At 40.8% G+C, this 18,560-nt stretch overlaps 1 protein-coding gene across 4 annotated transcripts in view; it reads left to right on the forward strand.

Moving 5' to 3' along the window:
- GRM7 (glutamate metabotropic receptor 7) overlaps nt 1–18,560 on the forward strand; it is a 549,943-nt gene that overhangs the window by 251,818 nt on the left and 279,565 nt on the right. For all 4 annotated transcript variants that reach the window (XM_050957328.1, XM_050957327.1, XM_050957325.1 and 1 more), the window contains exons 3-4: nt 7,830–7,971; nt 13,256–13,410. In XM_050957328.1, the coding sequence (XP_050813285.1) occupies nt 7,830–7,971; nt 13,256–13,410 (297 nt within the window). The remainder of the gene's footprint in view (nt 1–7,829; nt 7,972–13,255; nt 13,411–18,560) is intronic.

Here is an 18,560-nt window from a genome sequence, read left to right on the forward strand (position 1 = left end):
ATCCTGCTTTAAGAACCCTATGGCTTTCTGGCCTCTGTGCTATCACCTAGAAATTCCTTTAGTCCAAATCCTTTGTTCTCAGTATCGACCATAGGCCTGGCCTTCGGTTCTAGTTCAGATGGGCCTGGATATAGTTCTCCTCTACCCAGCTGCCCTACACAAAGAGATTCCTCAGACACATTCAGCTGTAACTGATGTCCATTGCAGTTGGATTTTGCCTCTCTTCCTTGCAGGCAGCAGAAAGTGTGTGACCCACAGAATACATAATATCTATCTGGAGTGTGGCTGCAAAATTTGAAGCCCTTAGTACAGGGGTAGGCAACCTATGGCATGGGTGCCAAAGGCGGCACACGAGTTGATTTTCAGTTGCATTCACACTGCCCGGGTCCTGGCCACTGGTCCCAGGGGCTCTGCATTTTAATTTAATTTTAAATGATGCTGCTTAAATATTTTATAAACCTTGTTTACTTTACGTACAACAATAGTTTAATTATATATTATAGACTTATAGAAAGAGACCTTCTAAAAACATTAAAATGTATTACTGGCATGCAAAACCTTAAATTAGAGTGAATAAATGAAGACTCAGCACAGCACTTCTGAAAGCTTGCTGACCCCTGCCTTAGTATTTAAGCTTTTCTATCAAGTATATAGGAAATATAATATAGGAAATATAACCCATTTATTCAATATCAAGTAGTAATTTCATTACCAGCTTTGTCATAACGGTATATCAACTGGTCTGTCTGAAGAAACATGTTTCTATGGATTCAAGCAATCTTTAATGCAGCTGGAGCCTTAAATACAGAAATGCCTTTGTCATTGATTACAGTTCTCAACTTCATCTCCCCGCACCTCCCTCTGTGTCTTTATCGCTACTCTCTCCTCCCATCAACCTGCAGAGCAGGGAAAAGTTACAATATCTACATCTTCTTGTACATACCTTAGGAAAGCCCGTTGTAAAGCAATCTCCCCCCCCCAGCCTAAAGAGATCTTAAAGTTTCTTGATGACACTGACTTTAAAATATGCTCATTGTCCACATTCATCATTTTCTGTGCACGTCTCTGATTCCCCCTCTGATAGTATCTGGAAATTTGCTGATTTATCTCTGTATCTAAGTTATAGAGCATTATATTGGATTACAAAGCACGTCAGTATTAGCTTCAGAGATGTTTAAATAATGATTCCATCCAGGACACTAAGGCTCCTGAGTCTTGACACTGTGAAATATGCCTACTTCTGTTCACTGCTATGTCAGAGTAGGAGCCTCTTGAAAGAACATTGTAGCAGGAGTGTATATATTTTCAAGTGACAAGTCTGGCACTTTGCAGCAATCTGCTTTTATCTCCCCCGCACCCTCCCTCAATGAATTCTCCCAAATCCCCAAATCTTACTTACAGGAGAAATGGGAGGCTCTTGAGGGAGACACGAAGTGGAAAGTATGGCTTGATGGAGTGCCAGAGAGGCCTTAAAGTAACAATGCCTTAAAGTAACAGCTAATAAATTTAAATTCTCCTTAGACAGAGAGATTTTTCATTGTGAGAAACAGGAAGAGTGAGCGAGCTTGGTCATCAAGCTAAAGCAGGGCCGGTGCAAGGATATTTTGCACCCTAGGCGAAACTTCCAACTTGCGTGCCCCTGCCCCCCCCCCCCCCCAAAAAAAAAATCACATACATTATACACAATACACGGTCACGGAGTAATATGTTATAATTTAGAATTTGTGTTTCCGCGCTTTAAGTTTAACAAATTTAGAAACAAGTTCCTCCAAGTCAATACTGTGAGCAATGTCATGTTCTATTGACAAGGTAGATAGCCTAACAAGTCTTTGTTGCAACATTGATGTTTGCATGTACGTTTTTATCAACTTGAGCTTTGAGAAACTTCTCTCACCACTGGCCACAGAAACTGGGAGCGTCAAGAGGATGTGAAGAGCAATAACTGTGTTAGGGACACTGTCAGTTTATTTTCCCATATGAAGTTCAATACATCTTGCGGTGATGAACTCCTTTGGACTCGTCTTGCAATAGCTTGCAATTAACTGCACAAGTCAAAGGCATCAATATCTTTGGATTCACTATGCTGCAAAGCTTTCTCCAGATTCAGTGTTCCGTAATTTGCTTTGGTGTTTTATGTTGCAAACTGTAAACATCATGTATGAAGCCAAATAGTGAACTAATTTGCTGCATCAATGTGAATCTTTCTTCAACCGAATGTATTGCTGTATCAATGACTGCAAAGTAAAAGTTCACTTTGAATTTTTCTTTCGGATTATAAATAGATTCGTCATCTGCTTCATATGTGAACTGCTTCCTCTTCTTTCTAATACGGATTGGATCTGGTTAAAAAAATGCCAGTACATCCAACTCCTCCGCACGTTCACCTGCATCTACTAATGTTTTCTCAAAGGCTGCGTCACTTCTGCAGCCCACAAGAAGCTTCTTGGTTTCTCCAAGTTGATTAATGGCATCACATATATCAAATTCTTTTGCCTGAAGTTGTTTGCTAGTTGTGTTGATCTCAAACAATATGTCATACCACAAAACAAGAGAAACAAGAAACTTGAAACTAGAAATGGCTTTTGTAAGAGCCTTTGCATCAATTTGTGATATATTGCCAGATGATCCTGTCAGAGTAGTGTCATCTTAGATGTCTACCAGAGGATCATAAATGTCACCAAGCTGATAGTGAAGAGATTTCAAGGCATTGATTCGACTTTCCCATCTTGTTTCACTCAATGGTTTAACTGTGAGATTAGATACGTGGCATGTTAGAACTTCCCAGCGATGTGTAGAAGCTGAGAAATACACATACACACATTGAACGAAATCAAAGAAGGCAGTTGCCTCCAAGCAACACTTTGCAGCATCATTCACAACCAAATTCAATGAATGTGCAGTGCGAGAAATGAAAAAGTGTCCAGCGAAGAATTTTGAATATTAATCCACTAGCCTATTTTCTTTCCCTTTCATATTTCTCCCATTGTCGTAGCCTTGACTATGCAAGTTTTCTATAGGCAGTGACATCTCTTCTAACTGGCGAAGAATAGTTTGTCATACCAGCTCCAGTTGTCTCCGTAAGTGACACAAATCCCAAGAAGCGTTCCTTTTATGCATACTGATTCAGTCTCATTCTCAGTCTCTGAAGTAGGCCTATCCACAAACCGAATGATCATGGTCATTTGTTCCGCGTGGCCTGCATCTAGTGTACAATCTAGAATGATCGAAAAGTATTTTGCAGCCTGAGCAGATGCTAGGATTTTTTGTTTGATGGCATTGGATAGAAGCTGAATAAGCTCATTCTGTATGTCTTTCCCTAGATAATGTACTTGCATATCCTGGTCCTTAATCCTGCGAAGATGCTCATCCGTAAGTGGGTCAAACAAAGAGATATTTGACAAATTTGAGGAAATTCCCATTACCTGAAGTGTGCAGTTTTTCATGTGTTCCCCGAAAGGCCAGGTTTTGCACACCAAGAACTCTGACCAAAGCCATCAGACATTTTAGTATTTGCTGCCAATACTTTTCTTCTTGCTTAATCAAGCCCAAATGTTCTTCATCAATTGTTCTCTTGTATTTCAATTGCAGTTCAAGTTCCTTCCATGTCTGAACGTTCATCAAATGTTCACTGCTTTTCTCATGCTGTGAAAGAATCGCAGCCATGTAATGAATTGTCGAGAATTTTCTTTGCTTACTATCTTTGGGAAAATCGAACTGCTGAACTTGTTCCGGTGCATGTTTCACCAGAATTTGTCAGACTTGATCATCACATTTGGCCCAAGTAGCAGGATCACTAAAGCTCAAATTCAAACGAGTGACATTTTCACTTTCATGGTCTTCCAAGTTTTGATCCTCGCGTGTCTCATTTGATTCGTCTTCAATATTCAGATTATGTTCTTCAAACTCTTCTTCAACTTGTGAAACTCCCACCTCCACCTCCATCTCTGCTTGATCCTTTGGCATTGAACTACCTTCATCTCTGGCCAGTGGATGAAGATATTTCAGAAATGAACCTTCTTGCTTTCTTTCTTCTTTTTGCTGATCAGCCTTCTGCTTACGAAATTGTGCCTCAGATCTTTTTTTTAATCTACCATGAGGCTGCATCAACTGCAAATGAAAAAAAATGAAATTTTATTCCTATCAGTCCTTTTTCTTGTTCACTATTAAAAGTAAAGGATAGAGAATGCATGCCACTTACTATAATTCACTATTTGAATTTCATCAACTGTTTGACATAAATATTGATTGAGATCAAGATGACTTTCCCTTAAAATTAAGCAATGTTGATTGTAGTCAGAAATACACCTTTTTTAGTCAAGTATACTTCCTTCCTTCATATCAAAATCTGACTGGGAGTGCTGCAGAACCCATTCTGTCTAACTAGCCATGCACCTCCAAATTATTAAAAACATCAAATGGTACAAACTCAATTTGAATGAAAAGTTCCATTTTCTAACTAAATAGGTCACACACACTCAAATGGTTGCCAAGTGCTCTCTGTGGTGGTATGCTCATCTGCTCTAAATGCCCACTAACTTCCCTGTGAAAATAATCTTTGACTTTGATCCAATGAAAGCAGGATGGAAAAGCTCCCCCCCAAGAAGACCTAAGACATGATGGTTAGATGACACAAACAGACACCTGTCCCTCACAGGCACTACCTCATAACATGCCAATTTTGCTTAGGACAGAACATCAAAGAGGAATAGTATGCATTCAGTGGTCTCTACACTGGCCAAGCAACAGCATGACAACTAACCTAACCAGTCCTTCCAACTTTTTTGACTGCTTCTTGGGCACTGGTGAGGGGTAGCGGTGCCAGACTGAGCCCGGTGATGGGTGCACTACAAGTCTACAAACTGAGGCAAGGTGCTGAGCCTAGAGTCCTGATGAGACTGCTGTCACTGCTGTCCTGCACCAAGTGGACCATGAGGAAAGAACTCAAACAAATATTATGCTCCTTCTGCATTATTCCCCTAAGCACTTCTTCTGGCAGCTGCTATGGGGATCACTCACAGGCTTTGGCCTGCCTGTTGCAGGCATAACACAGCAGCAGGGCTTAAAACTCAGACAAGGCCGCCCAGAGGATTCAAGGGGCCTGGGGCAAAGCAAATTCGAGGGCCCCTTCCATAAAACATTTGCAATACTATAGTAACATATATTAGGAAATGTAAAAAATAACTAGTGAAATACATTCAAAAATTTATTTGTAATAATTTGAAAATACACTAAATACATTATTTAAAAATATTAAAAGCTGTAATGGTATGTATACATTTGCAATTACATAATGGGCTGTTGCTAGGTGATGGTGATGGTTGGTACCAATGGGCTGTCGCTGCCTGGGAGTGGTGCTGCTGTTGCCCAGGGCTGGGTGGGGAGCTGGGCTCTGGGTTCAGGGGTGCCCAGCTCACAGGGGCTGTGCTCAGGGATGTGGAGAGATGGGGTTAGGGGGGTGTCCGACTCAGAGGGGCTGGGCTCAGAGCTGGGGGTCAGGGCTGTGGGGAGGATGGGGTCACAGGGTTTCCAGCTCAGAGGGACTGGGCTCGGAGCTGGGGGTCAGGGCTGTGGGGGAGATGGGGTCAGGGGAGTTCTGGCCCCAGCCCCTTATCATGCCATTTACCCCCTCTCCCAGGAGCCTCTGACATACTCCTGGGGCAGGGGGAGCCTCCAACATACTCGTGGGGACCCCTGCGGGGCCTGGGACTGGGGCAAATTGCCCCACTTGCCCACTCCCCAGGTAGCTCTGAACTCAGATATCAGGCATGACAGAGGCTGGAGCAGGGAGAGGGGGGCACTGGGGCAGCTCAGCTCTGCAGGCTGCTATTCTCTCCAGCTGCCCACGCACAAGGGGAGCAGGAGCAGGGACCAGCCAAGGACCAAGCGGGCAGGAGCACAGGCACCTGAGGCCGAGCTGTGGGGAAGCACTTGCTTACCTTGCCCAACGCATGGGCGTCGGGGTCCTCTTTCTTCCTCCGCTCCACCAGACCACTGCTGAGGCTCTTTTCTTCTCCGTGCCCCTTGCTGGGGCTGACATGGAAGCTAATCCAGGAGGCAGTCGCCCCTTTCCTCCAGAAGCCCTGGTGTCGCGCCATCGCAGAGCTCCTGCCGCGTGCCCTAAGCAGAGCTGCACAGCTCTGCCTAGTCACCGGTGCCCCCGCCGGCAATGAGAAAAATTGTATAGGCTGGAGCCCCTGCTGTGGGAGGGAGAGGGATTCTGAGCCGCTGCCGGCAGCCCAGGGAACCCCCTGGGCTGATGGCTGCCGCAGTGGCGCACTGACCCAGGGGACACCTTGGGCTGCCGGCTGCTGCGGCGGCGTGCTGACCCAGGACACCCTGGGCTGCTGGCTGCCGTTGCCGCCGGCAGCTCAGATTCCCTCTCCATCCCAGCAGCAGCGGTCGCTAAACCACTTAAAAAAATGTGGGGGCGCCGCTTTTTGGCGACCCCAAATCTTAGCGCCCTAGGCAACCGCCTAGTCTGCCTAAATGGTTGCACCGGACCTGAGCTAAAGTCACTTAGTGCCAAGTAGATATTAATTGCTTTCTCTGTCCACTTCAATGTACGGCCCATGTACTGGTGTCTGCCTGAATTAAATCCACACATGTATTCACAGATGTGCTTGGCTACATGAGAGTTTTTCTTTGAGTATTTAGTCTCTCTTTAGTGGTCCCCACCCACACAAAAATTTCCACACGAGGAAGTTATTTTCTTGCAGAGAGGAATATAGTCCGAGATTTTTCCCATGGCTGTCAGTGGCTCCTTTGCTCTGAAACAGACTTTATCTGAAAATACCTCTTTTCTTTTTTGCTTCAGCTACTTAATTACTCATCCTCACTGCTGTTGCCTATTATGCATCACTGAGAATGTATTAATTAACACTATGAAGTATTTTGAGGGAGAGAGTTTGTATCTAAGATGGTATAAAAGATTAAAGATACTATAATTAGGAAACAAAAGAAGAAAGACATTAGTATGAATCCATCGCCCCTTGATGTGAAGAACCCCACAGAAGATGTAAAATAGTAAATGAAACTATTTTTCTAAAACAAGATTAGTAAATTAAATCTAATTATATGAATTATGTTCGTTGAGTAGCTTTTGCATCAGGGCTTTCTGTCTTTCTACCATTATACTGGCTGCAATTGTTGTTCTTTAATTCTAGTTACTAACTGTGGGTTAAATCCTGCAAATATTTACTCTGAGTTTTTGTTCAGATGGAGTAACCACATTCACTTTAAAGGTGGACACCTGCATGAACAAGCATGTGTGAGATTGAGCTCTGTGTATTCACAATATTTGGACTTCTGTATTATTCCTGTTTTGATTTAACTTCTCAGAGCAGTTTTTTTGGATTTTCTTTCTATTTATTCTGTTAAAAAAAATTAAAGCTGTTATGCCAAATAAAGTTGCTCGGTATTTTGTGTGTTTGTCTATGCCATTATCAACCTGTATTGCCTTCCAGTTTACTTTTTTATTTCAGTCTTTTTTTATCTTGTCCATTTCCATCATCTCTTTATTGTCTGGTTAGTTTGTTTTTCTCTTTTGCATGGTTTATTTTTTGTCTATCTGTTACTCTATCCATCCACACACATTGTATGTATCCTGTCACATAGTATAAACTTCCCAAGAAAAAAAAGAACAAACAAACAAAACTTGCAAGAAAGGCTGACTAGGCTTAACATGAAGCTTTCCTGCTTCCTCAGGATGGTGATCGAGTACTGGTTTCTTTTTTTTTCTCCTCCAATTTCTAACTTCTGTGTATTTTCCACACTCTTCTCAATGCTCTTCATTTACAGATTTTTTTTCCTCCTTCTTTTTCTCTAAACAGGTGGCCTCTGCATTGCCCAGTCACTTAAAATTCCCCAGGATCGCAAAGAGAAGACCATCGACTTTGATAAAATTATCAAGCAGCTCCTGGACACTCCCAATGCCAGGGCTGTTGTTATTTTTGCCAACGATGAGGACATAAAGTAAGTGTGACTGGGAAAATTAATACATTTGTGCTTGCTGACTTTATGGAGTAGACAAAGTAAATAAGACTGTACAGAGCAATGGAATGGAGTGATCTATTTGTAGGAACCTGTGTATCACTTTATAGAGAGATAGCAGAAGAATACATAGTATATTGTTGAAAGTCTCTGGATAAGGATAAAAGGGGTAAAAGACAAGGTTGATGTCATGGTAGGAGGTCTACGACAGACCACCGAACCAAGAAGAAGAGATGGATGAGGCTTTTTTTAAACAACTAACAAAATCATCCAGATCACAGGACTTGGTGGTGATGGGGAACATCAATTACCCAGACATCTGTTGGGACAATAAGACAGTAGGGCACAGATTATCCAACAAGTTCTTGGAATGTATTGGGGACAATTTTTTATTTCAGAAGGTGGAGAAAGCTACCAAGGGGGAGGCTGTTATAGATTTGATTTGGACAAAGAGGGAGGAACTGGTTGAGAATTTGAAAGTGGAAGGCAACTTGGGTAAAAGTGATGATGAAATGATAGACTTCATGATTCTAAGGAATAGTAGGAGGGAGAACAGCACAATAAAAACAATGGATTTCAAGAAGGCAGACTTTAGCGAACTCAGGGAGTTGGTAGGTACAATCCCATGGGAAGCAAGTCCAAGCGGAAAAACAATTGAATACAGTTGGCAATTTTTCAAAGAGACATTATTAAGGGTACAAGAGCAAACTATCCCATTGCATAGGAAGGATAGGAAATATGGCAAGAGACCACCCTGGCTTAACTGGGAGACCTTCAGTGATCTAAAACTCAAAAAAGAGTCCTGCAAAAAGTGGAAACTTGGTCAAATTACAAAGGATGAATATAAACAAATAACACAAGTATGTAGGGACAAAATTAGAAAAGCCAAGGCACAAAATGAGATCAAACTAGCAAAGGGGCTTAATGCCTTCTTTGTAGATGGGGGGAAGTGGTAGATGTGGTATATCTTGACTTTAGTAAGTCTTTTGATACTGTCTCGCATGACTGTCTCATAAACAAACTAGGGAAATACAACCTAGATGGAGCTATTATAAGGTGGGTGCATAACTGGTTGGAAAATCATTCTCAGAGAGTAGTTATCAGTGGTTCACAGTCATACTGGAAGGGCATAACAAGTGGGGTCCCGCAGAGATCAGTTTTGGGTCCAGTTTTGTTCAATATCTTAATCAATTATTTAGATAATGGCATAGAGAGTACACTTATAAAGTTTGCAGACGATATCAAGCTGGGAGGACTTGCAGGTTCTTTGTATGGTAGAATTAAAATTCAAAGTGATCAGACCATTTCTCCTGTTTGTCCAGAAGTAAATAGGATGAAATTAAATAAGGACAAATACAAAGTACTCCACTTAGGAAGCAACAATTAGTTGCAAACATACAAAATAGGAAATGACCACTTAGGAAAGAGTACCATGGAAAGGGATCTGGGGGTCATAGTGGATAACAAGCTAAATATGAGTCAACAGTATAACACTGTTGCAAAAAAAGGAAATATCATTCTGGGATGTATTAGCAGGAGTATTGTAAGCAAGACGTGAAAAGTAATTCTTCCACTCTACTCCGCACTGATTATTGTTACAGCTGGAGTATTATGTCCAGTTCTGGGTGCCACATTTCAGGAAAGATGTGGACAAATTGGAGAAAGTCCGAAGAAAAGCAACAAAAATGATGAAAGGTCTAGAAAACATGACCTATGAGGGAAGATCAAACCAATTTTTTCAGTCTCTAGAAGAGAGGATTGAGAGGGGACATGATGACAGTTTTCAAGTACATAAAAGGTTGTTACAAGGAGGAAGGAGAAAAAATGTTCTTGTTAACCTCTGGAGATAGGACAAGAAGCAATGGGCTTAAATTGCAGTAAGGTCGGTTTAGGTTGGACAGTAGGAAAAACTTCCTAACTGTCAGAGTGATTAAGCACTAGAATACGTTGCCTAGGGAGATTGTGGAATCTCCATTATTGGGGATTTTTAAGAGCAGGTTGGACAAACACCTGTTAGGGATGGTCTATATAATACTTAGTCCTGCCTTGAGTGCAGGGGACTGGATTAGATGACCTCTCGAGGTCCCTTCCAGTTGTATGATTTTATGATTTTATATTTCGTTATACTCTAGATGGGAAAAGGATTTCTTGGTAGGTATTTTTACTCTTATGATAAGAAATTCATTTCATAATGAAAGGATATAAGATGTGCATAACTGTTACATTTTCAAAATCTGTCTAAAATGAATATTGTCCTGATTTTTTTCCTGTATCCTATCACACCCCAGGTGATCTCAAAGCACTTTACAATCTGAGGGTTTGATTATGCAATTGCTTTGAATACAAAACTCCCATTGAATCTAAATGGAAGTTATCCTCATGGAAGGGCTACAGGATAATGTTATCCAACTTTGACATTCAGCCACCTCTGCTATAGGAAAGTGGTAGCAAGCCATGCAACAAACACAGAATTCTGCACAAGGATGGGGGAAAGGAATTTTGACCAAGGTCACAACACCTCATCTTTAGTATTATAAACAACATCAAGGGATCATTAATATTTTCACATAGCAGACAGCATGTTGGTTTTTAAAGATTCATCTGAAAAACTCCACCCTCTTCAATAAACTTCACAAAATCAGCTTATTTACATGGGAAGGATGAAGGGCTGAGTTTAACCAAGCTGTATCTTAGAGTGACTAGTTAATGCACAAATAATTTCCAAACATATCTTAAACCTTCATATACTACTATTCTAAGCAAGATCATTTATAATATCACTACTCTTTCACCTGGACAGATGTGGACTTTTGCTCAAAGGACTCAGTCTAGTATAAATAATAGGGAAAGGCCATTGATTCTTACAATAGTATCTGGAATGCCTTGACCTGGAGGCAAGAGCCATCCATACTTTGAGGAGCACTGATTCCTTCACGAGGGCTTAGAAGCAAATGCCGTATCAGAACCATGCTGAGCTGCCAACATTTTGCTCTACTCCTTTCCAACTCCTTTGATTCCACTGGCATGTATTGGAAATGGTATGAAACTTTGGCAAGAGTTACCATGCCTTCCCACTATTATCAAGCTCTTGGAGAAAATATACATGTACACCTAATTGACTATATTTGAAATATGACTTTAAAGACCACAATTCCAAGTGAACATGCAAACTTTGGCAATGCAGCTGTGAGACATTAATATAAGAGCCTCAGCTCAGGCAGTTGCTTCCCCACCATTCCCTAGTTTGTTTATGAGACAGTCATGCGAGACAGTATCAAAAGACTTACTAAAGTCAAGATATACCAGATTCAGTGGTGATTCTTACAGTAGTATCTGGAATGCCTTGCTGGTGGGGAAGCAACATGTACATTGCCAAAGTTACCATGCCTGGAGCTTCTACTGGTACTGGAGCTGGAGGCTCCATTGCTACCAGAGTCCCTTCCCTACTGGGCGGCAGCTAGAGGAACAGGTTCAAGGAGCTGTTGCTGTTGCTGCTGCAGCAGGAGTACAACCCAGTGCAGGACCCCAGACACCAATGAGGGACTCTAGCACTCACATGTGAGAGACTACTGACTGGGATCCTACAATATTCCAGTGCAGGACCCCAGAGCCTAGTGTAGAAAGGCCAGAGCTCCTGAGAGAGCCTGGTGAGACACCCCTGTGCAGGACTCCAGACTGGGACCCTAGGACATTCCAGTGCAGGACCCCAAGATGCAGTGTAGGACATCCATCAGATCACAGTGCAGGGACTCCAGTGAGAGCCCCCAGACCCTATGTAGGTCTCCTCTGAAACATCCCACTGAGAAAATCCAGACCCTAGTTCATTCTGGTGCAGGTCCACAACAGACATCCTAGATCCTTGAACATACCAGTGCCCTACCCTAGTGTGGGGCCCCAAAGAGGGACCTGAAGTCCCAGTAAGTGATCCCAGTGCACCATCACTGGTACCTGTGAAATTTGATGTTGCTCTTCTATGATATCTAATTATTTCGGCTATGCCTCAGCAGCTTCTAGCCATCACCCTAGTGATGAGCACATTGGTTTTGAGTGGGCGGAGACCAGTGCTTAATATGTACCAGGGCAGAGCCCCGGCACCTCTTGAGCTTGCCCTGGCACCTCTTTCATTACAAATTAAGCACTGGTGGGGACTGAGTTGCAGTAGAGTGCAGAGAGTACCACCATTTTGTTTTCCCCGAAATTTGACCCCATCCTACAATCTATAGATATTTCTTCATTTTAGTAACTTCACTTTAACGTGTGTGTGTGTAAACAAAACTGATGTAATTATGGCAAAATATTAAATATATCCAGATATTGTTTTGTTTTAATTCAATATAAGCTGGCTGTGGGAAGGATTTGTGAATCAGAACTCCTCGGTTCTGTTCCTCACTCTGTGACTGACTCACTTTGCAACTATGGGCAAATTACTAATCACTTGAATATTCTGTGTGCAGGCAGACAGCTACATATGTGCAGAGCCTCATTGACTGCAGTGGGGGCCTCTGTGTGGGAGCAGCACTCCACCAGTGTGCAAGGGGTCGCAGGCTCAGAGCTTTAAGTTCTATGACTCGAGGATAATGATAACGCTAACGTATCTCACTGGGAGTTTGTGAGACTTCATTATTCAATGTTTGGAAAACATTTGAGTTTCTTGGAAGTTGCTATACACAATGCACTGATGGGCGCCCTGTAAATGCTAATATTAATAAACAATATATTTGCTGTTGCTAATTGCAGCTGTTAACGACAAAAGGACTTGGTCGTTCAGTAGCACCTGCACTGATCAGCTTTCATTTGCTTTTCAGGCTATTTTAATAATTTAACTGAAAAGCAATTAAATCCTCTATCTACCCTTCACCAGAAATACATCTGCTTATTCCAGAGTCATTTGTGGTGTAATTTCTAAATTATCAGAGGGTTGTGAAGGTTCTGTCAATTTATAGTGGTGTAACTATACCAATTGTTACTAAGATTTCACAAAAAAGTTGAGATGAAATCCTGTCCTCATGAAATTTACTGGCAAAACTCAAGCTGATTTAAATGGGGCCAGGAGTTCATACTTAGAATAAAAAAAAACAGAGGAAGATACATTGTTCTGAAATAGTCATTATCATGTGGATTGTTAAATTTCTGAGATAAAAGTTAGTTACAAGTATGTTATTTTGCTCATTCAGCAGTCTTGCTCTCCTTGTTATTTTTCCTGGGTGATTAAGTACTGTTCCATTCATCTTGCATTCATGTGTGAATTATATGTGTCTTTCTACAGGCAGATCCTTGCAGCAGCAAAAAGAGCTGATCAAGTCGGTCATTTTCTGTGGGTGGGATCAGACACTTGGGGCTCCAAAATAAATCCGCTAATTCAGCAAGAAGACATTGCTGAGGGAGCAATCACCATTCTGCCTAAGAGAGCAACCATAGAGGGTAAGAATTCTGTTCTGATAGTCTTTCTGTCACACTTTCTTATCTTTCCTCATTTCATTGAACATTGTTGATATCTAACTGATACACTGGTGGACAAATACACTGACCATGTACAAAAATGTATATATGGTACGATTCAGAGACTTGACATCAGTTCAACATAAAGTAAGCTAAATCTAAACACCCTGAGGTTCTCCTAAAATTGGATATTCCCTATCTGCCTAGCTGTCATGCTATGCTATGCTATTCTGTACTATTTGTGATGGTACATTTTCTGCAAGAATAAAATGTGTAAGTTTTTATACATCAGTTATCTAGTAGTGGGATATATATGATAAACACCGTATGTGTGTGTGTGTGTGTGTACACACACACAAACTGTTTATCTGTTATACATACATACACCCTCCCCACGCACACTTTTGTATAAAAAGTATATATATTAGAAAGTAGATATATACTAAACACACACACACATAGGTTTCCAGCTAATGCTTTTTTCCTCTCTCAACTTTTGTTTATTTTGTTCTTTTTTTCTATGATTTTACTTTTTAATGCTGCTTCTCTTAGTTATCCCCTTTGTGTCTGTACAGATGTTTAGAAACCTAATTGGCATCCTTCTGGGGTAATAAAACTTGCTGATTAGAATTTATGTTCTCATTTAATTTGAAAAGAAAAGCTCTTTATAAAGGAGACACTATGTAAATAAAAAAAAAACTCCTTTGTTGGTCTGTCGTTTTGTAATTCTTGTCTGTCAGGCCAGATCTCCAAAGAATCCGCAAAACATGTTTCACACATTAAAATGAGCTCCAGTATCTTCACTGAAAGGAAGATCAAATATTTGCATTCCTTTTTACTCTGTCTACACTACTGCCTCATTAATTATTCCTCTCAGAACTATAATGCACTACATCTCAGTTTCCTGAAAATACCTAAAGAACATATTGGGATATTGTTTGTGAAAAACAAGCAATTTCTGTCACCATCATACTGTCTATATTGCATCCCTGGGCATTTCTAACAAAGATACTAAAATTTCACCACAGATATAGACAAATAAATTGGCAGAGTGTGGTAACTTGTACGAAAGTCTTCTACAATATTTCCCAACAATATCTTTACTGTGTATTAAACATGTTATATACATTATACATAGTGAAAAACATTGAATATTCAGTTGCAAGCAGTAAGTTAGGTTGACACAGGGACATGGTCAAGGTATATACTTTATAAATTAAACTCTTGCAGCCACATTTCAAATGTCAGCACAATAGATACATCTCCAAAAATGTGTCCACTGATCCAGTTAATTCCTACTTCTCAATGTGGAATTCAGTGTTTAACCATAAAGTCAGTTAAGTTCGATTTGATCTGCAGTTACCCATTTTGCATGTTCACTTGGAATTGTGGTCTTAAAAGTCATATTTCAAATATAGTCAATAAGGTGTACGTGTAGATTTTCTCTAAGAGCTTGATAATAGTGGGAAGGCATGGTAAGATGGCCTAGCTTTTCAAACCTAATAGTGTTAATACTAGTTATGGATGAACATCAGTATGACTGGAGAGGCACCTTCATACTAGGATAAGCATTTGGCTTTGGAGTTTAGTCAAACTTTTCTGAACTTCTTCTGTTTGGAAATTGGTCTGAGTGTCTCTAGAAAAAAAAAACATGTTCTCACAAGATTTCCAGTACATCTTGGTGTAAGCTGCATGAAAAATACTGTAAGAATAGATCTTCCTTGCCCACATTGTAATGATATTTTTTGCTTCAAATCTGAAAGCAAAAAAAAAAATAAAAAAAATAAAAATTGTGGCGCTGGATGAATATATGGGAAGAAAAACAACAGCAAATGTTTCCTGAACTTTCTTTAAACATGAAAAGGTTCAAACAATTTCATCCATCCGTAATTACCATCTGTACTTGCCATCTGCTTAGTCCTATCGAGAGGGTGATGGGTAAGGAGGAGAAGGACATTTTTCTTTGGAGTGTGCACCTTCTTTCTAAACAATTTTCAAAATGTTCACAGTGAATAATAGTCATGGTATAAAATGTTTTCCATAGCTAAGAATGTCTTGTTTCAGACCAATTATACCATCTTATTTGATCTCTGATGATAAAGTTTCAGAGCATTCTGTTAATTATAGAATGTCAATCACCGTTATGTAGTATTATTTTTTGCTTGGTGAAACTGTTACCTTTTGCGTGCGTGTGTGTGTGTTTCTTATCATGAAAGCTTTCCAGATTTATAAATTGGACTGCCGTGTTTTCTTTCTTATCGTTTGGTTATGAAGCTAAGTGAAATGAGAACAGACATTTTAATGTCATTTTTTTTTATCATCTAGCTGGAAGCATCTGCTCCCAAAAGTTTACCAGCACATTTCTTCTGACAAAAATAAATAAATAAAACAAGAAGCTATATTTTCCATTTAAATTGATAGACAGGAAATGAAATTGATAAAATGTAAGTGAATTTGTCCCTGAAGGGTCTTATGTTCTACAGTATCATAACTTAGTATAGTCTACTTTTAATAGAGTGTTGTGTAAAAATGCTGCACTCTGTGCCTTGGGCTCTTAGGCACTGATTCAATAAAAGACCTAAACATCTATGTAAGATCCACTGAAGTCAACAACACTTAAGCACATGCTTATAAGTGCTCTGCTCAATAGGGATATAGTGTTTTGATTAATGGGGGTCTTAAAGTCTGGATAGCAGTAGACCCAGTGCAGTTTTACTGCATAATGGGCAGGGTATGGAGAGTCCGTGAGGTGGCAGATGATGGCCAGCCCTAATGGGGTGCTGAGATATCACCTGTGCCTCATAGTGGTTGAAGTCTAATGCAGGAGCCATGGCAGTGGACAGTTATATTGGTGAAGCTATGGTTCTGCCAGCACTTTTATGCAGGAGAGGATACTATCTCCCTTGGCCTGGGCAGCAGCCTTGCCGAAGGCTCTTTAACTTTGGCTTTGCTCAGGCGTGGCAGATTTTCCTCATCCATTACTATCACATGAAATTCCATGTGTCAGTTTTTAGAGATTCAAAAGTTATAGATTTAATGCCGTAAAATGCTTCCCTTTGTATATGCTAGGATGTGCTTGTGTAGCTCACAAAGACTGTAGTTCTGGTCTGGGCAACTGATGATCTGCTTTATTTCATATAACCAAAAGCTGAATTAATTAGAAAAGTATATATTACTGTAGATTTCCTTAATCATATTTTTTAATTGTTTTGGCTTACATTTTCTTAAATTAAACATATGTTGATGTCTTAGCTTTTGGATACCTAACTCGAGACACTCAGAGTTCTGATTTTCAGAAGGCAGATGCTGCTGCCTTTTTCAAAATCAGTTCCCTCTAAAGTACGTATGTACTATGATAAACTCAGGACAGACAGCTGCAGGAGGCACGGGGGTAGAAAACAGTCTCAGAGGGTTAAATACCCCCTCCCTATCAACTGAGGAGGGGTAACTTCATGTCAATCAGGGTCAGCTGAGAAGGCGTTACCAGAGAATCAGTTAGGATTAGCTGAGAGGGAGTTACCTGAGGTCAATTAGGATCAGCTGATTCCAACTAAGGGCTGCCAGAGACCTTTTTAAACCCTCTCCTGTTGGGAGAAAAGGGGAGAAGGAGAGAGGGAAGGAGTCCTTCTGCTAGTAGGTTGGTAGCAGCAAGACAGGGAGTCTCACCAGGAGGGGAGGCTGCATTCCCTCCCATAAGGGAGAAAAACAAGCTAAAAGGACTAGTGGAGAGAAGGGATGGACTTCCCCTGTGCCACCAAGAGATACTATTTTACCCAAGCCTGTCTCACCAAGGCTAAGAGCAGCCAAGGCTGGTGAGACCGAGAAGGTGCCTTGCCACAGTACATACATACATATCTTGTATAAATATGTACATATATGGAGATATATGCACACATGTTCAAATTTATATTTACTTTGTGGAGTAAATGTGCTTCAGAATTTCCCATAAAGATCACTTTCATTTGGCTACATAAATATTACACCCTGATCCACCAGTGCATTCTAAGGCAATGCATTTAAAGTCATCTTAATGAGCCACATTAGCATTCCCCTGTGACGGGTTAGATCACAGAAACCCCCTTGGGGCTGCCAACTGATGTACCAAGAGTACTCCTGCCCCTACTTTCCTGCCCTGGCAGCTTGGGACTTCAATGCCCTGCCTGGTTTTAGCCAAACCGCTAACCTAATGCAAACCCAGACCCAGGTCTGAACCACGTCCCCTAACAGCTGTAGGCTTAACTGAAAGCAGCTTAAGAAATGTTCCTGTCTTTAACACTAAATGCTCAACTCCCAGTGGGGTCCAAACCCCGAATAAATCTGTTTTACCCTGCATAAATCTTATACAGGGTAAACTCATAAATTGTTTGCCCTCTATAACACTGATAGAGAGAAATGCACAGTTGTTTGCTCCCCCAGGTATTAATACATACTCTGGGTTAATTAAGAAGTACAAAGTGATTTTATTAAATACAGAAAGTAGGATTTAAGTGGTTCCAAGTAGTAACAGACAGAACAAAGTGAATTACCAAGTAAAATAAAATATAACCCACAAGTCTATGCCTACTACAGTGAGAAAACAGAATACAGAAAAATCTCACCCTCAGAGAAGTTCCAGTAAGCTTTCTCAGTCTCCTTCTAGTCTGGGTCCAGCAATTATTCACACCCCCTGTGGTTACTGTCCTTTGTTCCAGTTTCTTTCCAGTATACTTGGGTTTGGAGAGGCTATCTCTTGAGCCAGCTGAAGATAAAATGGAGGGGTCTCCCAGGGGTTTAAATAGACTTTCTCTTGTGGGTAGATACCCCTCCCTCACCCTGTATAGAATTCCAGCTACAAGATGGAGTTTTGGAGTCCCATGGGCAAGTCATATGTCCACGCATGACTCAGAGCTTACAGGTAGCAGCCATGGTTCACATGCTACCTTGAATGTCCTCATGTAGACTTCTTATGTGGATTGGCGCCTTCTAAGATATATTGTCCATAAAATGCTTCTTGCACTTAACTTGCAAATTACTTTCTAAAGAAGCTGACCAAATATGTTACTAAGGCTATTTAAAATCAAACAAGTATACAGCCAATATTCATAAGTTCGAATACAACAATGATACATGCATACAAATAGGATGAATAGATT

This window comes from Gopherus flavomarginatus, chromosome 6, assembly GCF_025201925.1.
Source record: "Gopherus flavomarginatus isolate rGopFla2 chromosome 6, rGopFla2.mat.asm, whole genome shotgun sequence".
NCBI classification, from domain to species: domain Eukaryota; kingdom Metazoa; phylum Chordata; order Testudines; family Testudinidae; genus Gopherus; species Gopherus flavomarginatus.